Here is a 12,249-nt window from a genome sequence, read left to right as displayed (position 1 = left end):
CACTGGGAAGAGAAGATGCAAATATAGTAATTTAGAGCTTGCAATGTGATTTATGAAGGCTAAAACTGGTCTGAGGCAAGTGGTTTGCATCTATATTTAGCACGTTTGAAATTTCTGTGCAAACAGGCACAGTTATGCACAAATGGCTGTGAGAAAGGGTGCAATCGTGCTGCAAGATGATGGACAGAGAATCCTTAGTTCGACGTGCGTCAACATATTTGGACTGTCAGAAATAATAATTAATAGACATATTTTCTGTTTAGCAATATCATTTTATAATTTCTGGATGACTTAAAGCACTACATACAATTAATTCAACTGACTCATTTTTTTTGGCTTTAAGTTTTTTTTTTTCATACAGGAAAAAATATTTTTGAAACTTTCATTTTCATGCACTCTTGCAGCATTTCTGGACTATTCCAGACACACCAACACAACACCGGCACCTCCCAGAGCACATGCTCAAAATAGGTTATGTTCGCCCAGAAAAGGTGGTGTGTGCTGCATAGCCGACAAAATAATGAAACAACTCAAGTTAGACTGTTGGAGCAAATGATGTCATCAATGTGGAGAGGAACAAGTGTCTCCTTCGGCACAGGTGGAAATACACAAAAACATCCTCATTTAAGTATGACGGTCTGCTCCACATTTGCACTTGTTATCAATTACAAACGCACTGATCAAGTCCGCTAATAGTACATGTAATTTTAAAGTTCGTACACACTGTTCAGTATGTCGTATTTGGATCTTAGAGGATCAAGCCCTAGGTTTTTACTTTGACAAACGGTGCATATTCCTTTAAGGTTTGGAATATATTGCAGAGAGAAAATAAACCTAAAAAATAATTTATCAAGAAATGCAGCAATAAAAAAGCTACAGTTCTAAAGTACCTCCAGGCATGAACTGTGTTTATAATCGGGCATAATCTAAATCACATTTAATTTAAACTTCAAACAGGGTTCTGCATAATGCACAATAATCCCACTGTTAACTACAACTCTACTTTTTGGTTGACGTCAAAACAACACCTAAGTAGCCAAAGTATGTCCAAAAAACTGACACTAGAATTCCTTTTAAGTACAAAACCCAAAACCAGTGAAATTGGCACGTTGTGTAATCGTAAATAAAAACAGAATACAATTATTTGCAAATCCTTTTCAACCTATATTCAATTGAATAGACTGAAAAGACCAGATACTTAAAAAGGCCTACTGAAATGATTTTTTTTTATTTAAACGGGAATAGCAGATCCATTCTATGTGTCATACTTGATCATTTCGCGATATTGCCATATTTTTGCTGAAAGGATTTAGTAGAGAAAATCGACGATAAAGTTCGCAACTTTTGCTCGCTGACAAAAAAAAGCCTTGCCTGTACCGGAAGTAGCGTGACGTCACAGGAGCTAGTATTCCTCACAATTCCCCATTGTTTACAATGGAGCGAGAGAGATTCGGACCGAGAAAGTGACGATTACCCCATTAATTTGAGCGAGGATGAACGATTCGTAGATGAGGAACGTTACAGTGAAGGACTTGAGAGGCAGTGATGGACGTATCTTTTTTCGCTCTGACCGTAACTTAGGTACACGCTGGCTCATTGGATTCCACACTCTCTCCTTTTTCTATTGTAGATCACAGATTTGTATTTTAAACCACCTCGGATACTATATCCTCTTGAAAATGAGAGTCGAGCACGCGAAATGGACATTTAAAGTGACTTTTATCTCCAAGACAATACATCGGTGACACACTTAGCTACTGAGCTAACGTGCTAGCATCGTTCTCAAATGAAGATAGAAACAAAATAAATAAACCACTGACTGGAAGGATAGACAGAAGACCAAAAATACTATTAAATCATGTACATGTAACTACACGGTTAAAAATTCTCAGCCTGGTAAGGCTTAACAATGCTGTTGCTAACGACACTAAGGCTAATTTAGCAACTTAGCAACCGGAACTCACAGAACTATGTACTCTCTCCTTTTTCTATTGTGTATCACGGATTTGTATTTTAAACCACCTCGGATACTATATCCTCTTGAAAATGAGTCGAGCACGCGAAATGGACATTTAAAGTGACGTTTATCTCCAAGACAATACATCGGTGACACACTTAGCTACTGAGCTAACGTGCTAGCATCGTTCTCAAATGAAGATAGAAACAAAATAAATAAACCCCTGACTGGAAGGATAGACAGAAGAGCAAAAATACTATTAAACCATGTACATGTAACTACACGGTTAAAAATTCTCAGCCTGGTAAGGCTTAACAATGCTGTTGCTAACGACGCTAAGGCTAATTTAGCAACTTAGCAGCCGGAACTCACAGAACTATGATAAAACATTAGCGCTCCACCTACGCCAGCCAGCCCTCATCTTCCCATCAACAGCCGTGCTCACCTGCGTTCCAGCGATCAACGGCGCAACGAAGGACTTCATCCGTGGGTTTGGCGGCAAGCATCAGCTAGGCGTCTTCTATCAGGGTAAGTAGTCCTTGTTGTGTTGCTGTAAGTATTGTACTTAGCCGCTAAGACACCGATCGATCCCACCTACAACGTTCTTCTTTGCAGCCTCCATTGTTCATTAAACAAATTGCAAAAGATTCACCAACACAGATGTCCAGAATACTGTGGAATTTTGTCGAAGAAAACAGAGCTTTGTGTATTGTGTCCAATAGGGCCCAAACACTCCCGTGCATTTTATGACGTCACGCGCATAAATCATATCCAAAAGAGATTTTCAACCGGAAGTGTGGCGGGAATTTTAAAAAAGCATTTTATAAGTTAACCCGGCCGTATTGGCATGTGTTGCAATGTTAAGATTTCATCATTGATATATAAACTATCAGACTGCGTGGTTGGTAGTAGTGGCTTTCAGTAGGCCTTTAACATTCAAACTGGAAAATGTTGTTATTTTTTGCAAATATTAGCTCATTTGGAATTTGATGCCTGCAACATGTTTCAAAAAAGCTGGCACAAGTGGCTAAAAAGACAGAGTTGAGGAATGCTCATCAAACACTTATTTGGAACAAACCAAAGGTGAACAGGCTAATTGGGAACAGGTGGGTGCAATGATTCGGTATAAAAGCTGCTTCCATGGAATTCACAAACAAGGATGGGGCGAGGGTCCCCACTTTGTGAACAAATGTGTGAGCAAATTGTCAAACAGTTTAAGAACATTTCTTAATGAGCTATTGCAAGGAATTTAGGGATTTCACGATCTACGGTCTGTAACATCATCAAAAGGTTCAGAGAATCTGGAGAAATCACTGCACGTAAGCGATGATATTACGGACCTTTGATCCCTCGGTACTGCATCAAAAAGCGACATCAGGCAGCATTATATCCGCATATGGGCTCAGGAACACTGTCAGTAACTACAGTTTGTCGCTACATCTGTAAGTGCAAGTTAAACCTCTACTATGCAAATCAAAAGCCATTTATCAACAACACCCAGAAACGCTGCTGGCTTCGCTGGGCCCGAGCTCATCTAAGATGGACTGATACAAAGTGGAAAACTGTTCTCTGGTCTGACGAGTCCACATTTCAAATTGTTTTTGGAAACTGTGGACGTCGTGTCCTCTGGACCAAAGAGGAAAAGAACCATCCAGATTGTTATGGCCGTACAGTTCAAAAGCCAGCATCTGTGATGGTATGGGGGTGTATTAGTGCCCAAGGCATGGGCAACTTACACATCTGTGAAGGCACCATTAATGCTGAAAGGTAAATACAAGTTTTGGAACAACATATGATGCCATCCAAGCAACGTTATCATGGACGCCCCTGCTTATTTCAGCAAGACAATGCCAAGCCACGTGTTACAACAGCGTGACTTCATAGTAAAAGAGTGCGAGTACCAGACTGCCTGTAGTCCAGACCTGTCCCCCATTGAAAATGTGTGGCACATTATGAATCCTAAAACACCACAACGGAGACCCCAGACTGTTGAACAATTTAAGCTGTACATCAAGCAAGAATGGGAAATAATTCCACCTGAAAAGCTTCAAAAATTGGTCCCCTCAGTTCCCAAACGTTTACCGAGTGTTGTTAAAAGGAAAGGCCATGTAACACAGTGGTAAAAATGCCCTTGTGCCAACTTTTTTGTAATGTGTTGCTGCTATTAAATTCTAAGTTAATGATTATTTGCAAAAAAAAAAAAAAAAGTTTCTCAGTTCGAACATTAAATATCTTGTCTTTGCAGTCTATTCAATTGAATATAAATTGAAAAGGATTTGCAAATCATTGTATTCTGTTTTTATTTACGAATTACACAATGTGCCAACTTCACTGGTTTTTGGGTTTTGTACAAACTACTGCCATTATACTATTGGTTAATTTTAGACTTTTGCTTCATGACACTTCTGTGTGGCGGACTGGATGGTACAGTGTCTACTTCTTCAGCTGGTATTCTGGCAGCCTTCGCTCTTTGCAACAGCTGGCAGCCTGCCGTGTAACTACACAACCAATAGTGTATTTTAAAGGGTTGGTGTATTACTATACAGATAACTGAAAGGGGGGGGGGAAATAACCGACAGCAGTTTTGTCAGCTAAAAGCTATAAATGTCAACTATTAATTAATCACGCAGTCATAATACATGAAACTTCGATTAAACTTTGATGAAGGTTGTAGCTCACTTTGGAGAGATTTGGGATTTTTTGATTAGATCAACAATATACCCTAAATGTATGAATATAAAATTACCTGCATGAAGGTAAGCAAGGTCTGGATTCTCAATATCAGGGTGGCTGTCCTTCAGGTGGTTGCGGAACTCAATGGGAGAGTTGGTGCCATAGTCACATTTTGGACAGTTGTACATCTTCACCCCCTCGTGTTTACCTGTATGGAGGATGTGCTTACGGATGTTCTCAGCACAGTTAGATCTGGAAAACAAAAGCAAAGGTGAAGGACATTGTGCTATCTAATTTAAAAAAAATAATATAATCACGAGATAGATACATTCTTGACGTTTCTCCACCAAAGGTTTGATATAACAACATTAGAGTTTGTTGTATTCCTGTCAAATGCTATTTGTAGTCAGATTAATCACACCTTTGCATTTGGATTAATCATGATTAATCGGGAGGTAATCTAGTGATCACTTCCTGAGGATCCTTGATGCCGAGGAATATTCATCCATTTTGCTAAGGTCTGGATCGTTTGCTGATCCTGAGCCAGTCCAGGATGGATGGATATATACAATATCTGGGTAATTTTTCTAATAATGTCTATACTGTAAACCTTGAGTTGTTAAAGCCCAAGTGCACCTCTCTCCTCAAGTGTGCATGTGAGTGTGGATGAGTGGATGTGTGCACGTATGAAGTGTCTGAGTGAGCAATGTATGATTGTCAAATGTGATTTTAACTGGGAAATTCAATGAAATATATTTGCATAAAAACATAATATAATCACAAGATAGATACAGTACATTCTTGATGTTTCTCCACCAATGGTTTGATATAACAACATTAGAGTTTGTGGTATTCCTGTCTAATGATATTTTTAGCCAGATTAATCACACCTTTGCATTTGGAATAATCATGATTAATCATAGGTTGATATGTGCTTGCATAATTTAGATAAACTTAAAAAAACACCCCAAAATTTGTACAGAAATGTAATCTTATTCTCAGAATGTTTATCCAGGAAAATTAAATACAAATGTTTTATTTGCTCAAAATGTGGTAACAATTTTAGCTAAATTCCCGTTTGGGTTTATTTTGAAGTGAAATTTGCCAGCGAGCAAAGTCTTCTCACCCATCTTTACACTTAAATATGCATTGACCCGATTATTGGCCGTATACCAACCTGCACCGTCTTAATGTAAGGTAATGGAGTATGTGCACTCAAAATAAATCTCCTGATACTTGATACTTATAAATGATGATTAATGCAATACTTTTTTGGGTAACACTTTAATATGGGGAACACATATTCACCATAAATTAGTTGCTTATTAACATGCAAATTAGTAACATATTGGCTCTTAATCAGTCATTATTAAGTACTTATTAATGCCTTATTCTGCATGGCCTTATTATACAACCAGTAAGCCATTAACTAAGAGTCTTCCCTCAATAATGATTGCTTATTAGTAACCCTAACCCTTGTATGTTCCCCTAGTGTCCAAATAACTCTAAATTAAGTCTTTGTTACTTTAATAACCAACTAATTAATGGTGAATATGTTCCCCATACTAAAGTGTTACCCTTTTTTGTAATTAATCACTTGAGTTTCTGACATCCCTTGTTTGTTGTAATTATCAAACAAACTGGGGAGCTGTAGGAGCAGCCATATTTGGATTGAGTCTCAGAACATTAATTTCCAATTCCAACAATTGACACAATGACTGACAGCGTGAGGCAATTATATTGTTCCCTTTTTGTTGTTATATTGCACATATCATGTTTAGTTTAACTAGTAAAGTAGTGGTGAGTGCAAACTGTTTGGCTGCTGCGTTACAACAACAATATCTGGAAGCTCACTGAAAGCACTGAAGTACTAGAGCTGGTAAACTATACATGTATGTAGACAGTACACTTCGTAATCATTAATTTGTGTGAAACAAAAGGTTTATATACTGTAGGCATGACTGGAATAGTTTAGTGTGGAGGAACTTAACTGGTCCACAGGGAATCCTTACCACAAGTCCATCAAACATAGTTGGAATAAACTAGAACACAGCCTTTTCCAAAATCATTGACATCATTTTAAACAAACCCAAGTCATTGTCTTCCATTTTTTCTTCTTGTAGCTACTACAACCATACCTTTTTCAAATAGTTATTGCATTATTTAAATTGTATGGAGTGAAGGCCTGACTAATTGCTATAGCGTTTTTAATGTTACAATATTTAATAAAGACAGAATATGTGTGTATCTGCTAAGGGTGGTCAGAGAGGGCTATTGTAAACTGCTGGATGTAACAATGTCAGTGCACAGAGTCACACACAATCCTCTTCGGATTAATGATGCTGCCTGACCTGCTGCAAGGCTTGATCTAAACCTGACTATGAACACACACACCCACTTGCTATGGAGGGACTGGCTGGGTAACACAATCATGTGCATTCATTTGTTCATAGTTCAGGCCGGTTGTAAATGCACCCGTGATAGAGCTACAACGGTTGTAACACAGTCATGGTTTTATACATATAGTTAAACAAACAAAGACTTCATTCATCATGTAAGCAATATTGTACCGCAAAGAACCATTTTTTTTCCACAGACACATAAACACACACCATCATGTGTTGATCGATGGGACACTCATGCTCAGTTTGGACCTGACATTCCTGGACAGTATAATACGCAATTACTCTCTCTTATCACCTTTGCTGGGACAATAAAGCCTTACTGTGCCATAGCTCACACAAGCTGAAGAGAAAATTTGTTTTCACTTTTTTTGCAGAGACACCGCTCTCCATCATGGGCCACAGTCCAGCCGGCTACACAGTAGGGCCAGGAAAAAACAACAACCTGTGTTCTGTTCAGTCTGTATGAAATACATTAATGCTAACCTTCAGATCAGGTAAAACATTTTTTTTTAAAATGCAGGAGTGTAATGACCAATCACATTTTTGTTATGCTAGGAGTAATCATTTTGGAAAGTGAACACTTCTCATCCTCACCTATGATCATGAGCTTTGGGTTATGACCGAAAGGACAAGATCACGGGTACAAGCGGCCAAAATGAGTTTTCTCCGCCCCTTAGAGATTGGGTGAGAAGCTCTGTCATCCGGGAGGAGCTCAAAGTAAAGTCACTGCTCCTCCACATCGAGAGCAGCCAGATGAGGTGGTTCGGTTATCTGGTCAAGATGCCACCCCAACAAGTGTTTCGGGCACGTCCGATTGGTACGAGGCCACGGGGAAGACCCAGGACACGTTGGGAAGACTATGTCTCCCGGCTGGCTTGGGAACGCCTCGGGATCCCCCGGGAGGAGCGAGACGAAGTGGCTGGGGAGAGGGAAGTCTGGGCTTCTCTGCTTAGGCTGCTGCCCCCGCGGCCCGACCTCGGATAAGCGGAAGAAGATGGATGGATGGATGGACAGTACAATCATACCTGTCTGCTTGCAGGCATCCACTGTCATAATTACATCCACATAAAGTCGTTGGCCATATTTGTTCACATCATGAAAATCAGCTTTCCAAACACTGTCATATTCATTGATTAATACCGTATTTTTCGGACTATAAGTCACAGTTTTTTTCATAGTTTGACCGGGGGTGCGACTTATACTCAGGAGCGACTTATGTGTGAAATTATTAACACATTACCGTAAAATATCAAATAATATTATTTAGCTCATTCACGTAAGAGACTAGACGTATAAGATTTCATCGGATTTAGCGATTAGGAGTGACAGATTGTTTGGTAAACGTATAGCCTGTTCTATATGTTATATAGTTATTTGAATGACTCGTACCATAATATGTTACGTTAACATACCAGGCACGTTCTCAGTTGGTTATTTATGCGTCATATAACGTACACTTATTCAGCCTGTTGTTCACTATTCTTTATTGATTTTAAATTGCCTTTCAAATGTCTATTCTTGGTGTTGGGTTTTATCAAATACATTTCCCCAAAAAATGCGACTTATACTCCAGTGCGACTTATATGTTTTGTTCCTTCTTTATTATGCATTTTCGGCCGGTTCGACTTATACTCCGAAAAATACGGTATATCGTTCTGTAGAAATGTGCATATATTACAAATAGTGAGCTGACTTTTTTGGTAAAAGTGGAAGTAAAAATATATAAATTTAAGGGAACGCTAAAAACTTCTGAAGCGAGCGTAGGTGGATTCCTAGGGGGTAGTGCTATCTCTCAGATATGGTAATGATGTAATTGTCATATTAAAACAACACAGTGAGCATTTAGGAGTCAGCAGGTGTCACAGTTAGTGAAAGCCCACACCAGCCCTCCTACTATACACTGTATTAATTAGCCCAACAGTGTTTCAACTTCCTCCCCCATGCATGCACTCACCATGGGAATCAGCCATACCGATGCCGCTTGCATATATCACCCCTTCTGGCTCGTCCTCTCTACTGCCCTCTTTTATTTTCATAATTTTCATATTTCTCCTCACAGCAAGAGTATGGTAATTGGGAAGGTGTAATTGAGAGGCACTTATGTAGAGGAGAGTCAAAAGTGTTTGAGTTTGTTAAGAGTTGGATGAGGGGGTTTATTCAGATCAGTGGCATTTTGTTGGACCTTTTACTGCCAAGAAAACCCACTAATAATCATTACCGGCCGCCACATCCCTACCTTCACTTTACAAAGTTGCAAACATGTCTGCCACTGTCAATAGGTGTGTCATCCTCAAAGCTACCTCATAATTCAAACACAGACAGCATTTACCAGCAAATGTAAATAAGAATATAGCATTATTCCATAATAAAACAGTCATTAGTTGGCAGGAGTCAGAGAGTACATATCAATTAAACCATTCACTTTGCCACTATTACTTTAACAAGGTAAATAAAAAATAAAAAACACCAAGTAGAGTTTTGCAATTTGCATAAAAAGCTGGGGATTATTAAGATAGGTTTATCATTAATCGACAGCGGAGGACTGCAAGTGCAATGATGTGCTATATACATTGAATAATATAATTATTGCTCTCTATTATCTATCTTTGCATGAATATGTGATGCAGGAAATGACATGTCATGTATCATTTTCTACCTTCACCGTTACACATATTTAAGAATCAGTCTTGGTGGAGGACAATGTATGAAAAGCAAGCTATCAATGCCATTCATTTTATTAATCCCATAAATACAACATGCAAACATTATTTGGGATTTTTTAGCTTGGTATTATACATTATAGCTGTTTTGTGCCCAGAAAAGCTGGCAGGATAACATGTTTGTTCACATCAAATGAATTGAAGTTCATCAAAACAGCTCAGCATGCATGTTAAGACAATAATGATGTGTTCAAAGTTTCAAACCTATAAATATTATTAAAAAGGACTCTGAAAATATGACGAGAATATATATTTTTGTTCAAATATTTAGGCCAGATATTGAAAATAAATTAATTTAACTTCTTATCAAGGGATCTCAAACTCAGTTTAGAGAGGGGCTGCAGGAGGTAGTCTGGGCACAAAGTATTCATTTCAGAATCACATTTTAGTCATGTAACTACATTTGTTAATCACTTTTACCAGTAGCTATTTGTATAAGTCATTATAAATGTAAATTTGTATGTAAGAATTGTATAGTTTGACACTGATGAGTTCCCCAGGAGATAATCATAGAGACACTTCAAGCTTGCTTAACGGAAGTTGCTCTTTGTGTTGCCTAATGTGGGTTTGTTGTGCTGTCATTTTTGTGCTTTGTGTAGTTAGTGTTCTTTCATGTAGGATTCATACAATTGCTGTAATTTATTTCACTAGTAGCTGCTTAGGGTGCCCGAGCCGGAATTACACTAAACCAGGGCTATTTAATTGGCAGCTTGGCGGCCAAATCCAGCCCAGGAATGACATCGAGTTAAGTTCAAAACTTTGAAAACAGTCCAGTGTTCCTGTTGAATATAGGGACTTGGACCTTTGTAAACACATTGGCAGATCCTTGCCTTGACATCTTAAAGTACCAGTAGAGTGGAAAAACAGGTTGACTTTACCTTATTTTTCAGACTATAAGGCACATTTAAAATCCTTTCATTTTCTCCAAAATCGACAGTGTGCCTTATAACCCAGTGCGCCTAACGTACGGAATCATTTTGGTTGTGCTTACCGACCTCGAAGCAATTTTATTTGGTGCCTGGTGTAATGATAAGTGTGACGAGTAGATGGTAGTCACACATAAGAGATACGTGAAGACTGCAATATGATGCTAGTAAACAACACGACAACTTTAAATGGGAATATAGAACATTACACCCGGCACTCAAAAATCTTGTCAAAATGTTTTAGTATGACTTTGATGGATTGTCGGCGCATTACGGCTACCGTAGTCAGACGTACAAGTATTACTATGGTGTGTGTCAAAGGACTGCAAAATGGCACCCATTAGCAGACATATTATCTGGCGTTTTCTTTTGCAATATTATGCAAAACCAACTTTTCTTACCTTCTGGTACCTGCAGATCTGTATTTGGGATCTGCCTAAGTCCTGAAAATGTGCACGCGTGTCTGCAATTGTAGTCTGTGCCGACGACGTAGTCTAGAAGCTTCTTCTTTTTCGCTAACTTCTTCTTATGGGGCATTCACCCTCTGCTGTTTGTGACGATCTGTCTCATCTCGCATCACTTGTTTGTCATGTTTCCTTAGTTTTGTCTTAATTTCTTGGTCAGCGCTCTTATTTTATTTCCACTTCCTGCATGTCTTCCTGAGCGCTGGTTCCCTCACCAATCAGGCTGCTATTTATGCCTGCCTCGCCCTCCAGTCAGGGCTTGAGGATTGTTTCTTTGTGATCTATGTTATTGACTTTTAGCTGCATGCTGTGTGCATAAGTGCTTGAGTATAATTATAGACTTTTCTTACCTGCACGTCACCCTCCTGTCTCCTGCATCTTGGGGTCACAACTACCGCAGCCACTGTTGCCATTTCTAATATAAAGTAGCGTAAAGTTCTAACTTATATCTGTCAGTAGACTTGCTATGAAAGTGCTAAAAACTACCGGTGTAGCGGGTTTACATAGTTCATCCACAGAACTTTAGTTATTAGAGAGTTCCGGTCGGACGTTTTTTCACAGAACACATTTCCGACGTTGTTGTTGCACTAATGAGCTACGAATGAGGAGATGCTGCTCCATTGTTGATTTAAGTAAAGTCTGAATGTCATTAAAACAGTTAGCTCCATCTTTTGACTCTTCTTCCACTCCCGTCCTTGCACGCTACACCGCTACAACAAAGATGATAAAGGAGGAGGAGACGATGTCGAAGGTGAGCCACGTAAAGAAGACCGCCCACAAAGCGCCGCATCCTAAAATTACTGTCAGAAAGCGACTTGAAGATGGTTTGTAAAACATAATCTATGCAACAATTTGACCAAAGAACCAACAGTGCATGTTATATAGACCACATGGAAGTGTTTTACATTTTGAAAAAAATCATAATATGACTCCTTCAATGCGCCTTATAATCTGGTGCGCCTTTTGTATGAAAATAGACCTGAATAGACCCACTCATCAGCAGTGCGCTGTATAATCCGGTGCGCCCTCCGGTCCGGAAAATACGGTATATACTTAATTGTGTTTCAATGTATTCATTAAATTGTACCGAATTGTATTTACAAT

The 12,249-nt window shown here is 38.9% G+C and overlaps 1 protein-coding gene across 1 annotated transcript in view; it reads right to left on the bottom strand.

Annotated features, from left to right (window-relative positions):
• znf407 (zinc finger protein 407) overlaps positions 1-12,249 on the bottom strand; it is a 273,449-nt gene that overhangs the window by 72,484 nt on the left and 188,716 nt on the right. Inside the window, exon 9 of the mRNA XM_062063561.1 lies at positions 4,704-4,882. Coding sequence (XP_061919545.1) covers positions 4,704-4,882 — 179 coding nt within the window. The remainder of the gene's footprint in view (positions 1-4,703; positions 4,883-12,249) is intronic.

The sequence above is a fragment of the Entelurus aequoreus genome, linkage group LG11 (assembly GCF_033978785.1).
Source record: "Entelurus aequoreus isolate RoL-2023_Sb linkage group LG11, RoL_Eaeq_v1.1, whole genome shotgun sequence".
NCBI lineage: Eukaryota > Metazoa > Chordata > Actinopteri > Syngnathiformes > Syngnathidae > Entelurus > Entelurus aequoreus.
This window is presented reverse-complemented; position numbering and strand designations above follow the sequence as displayed.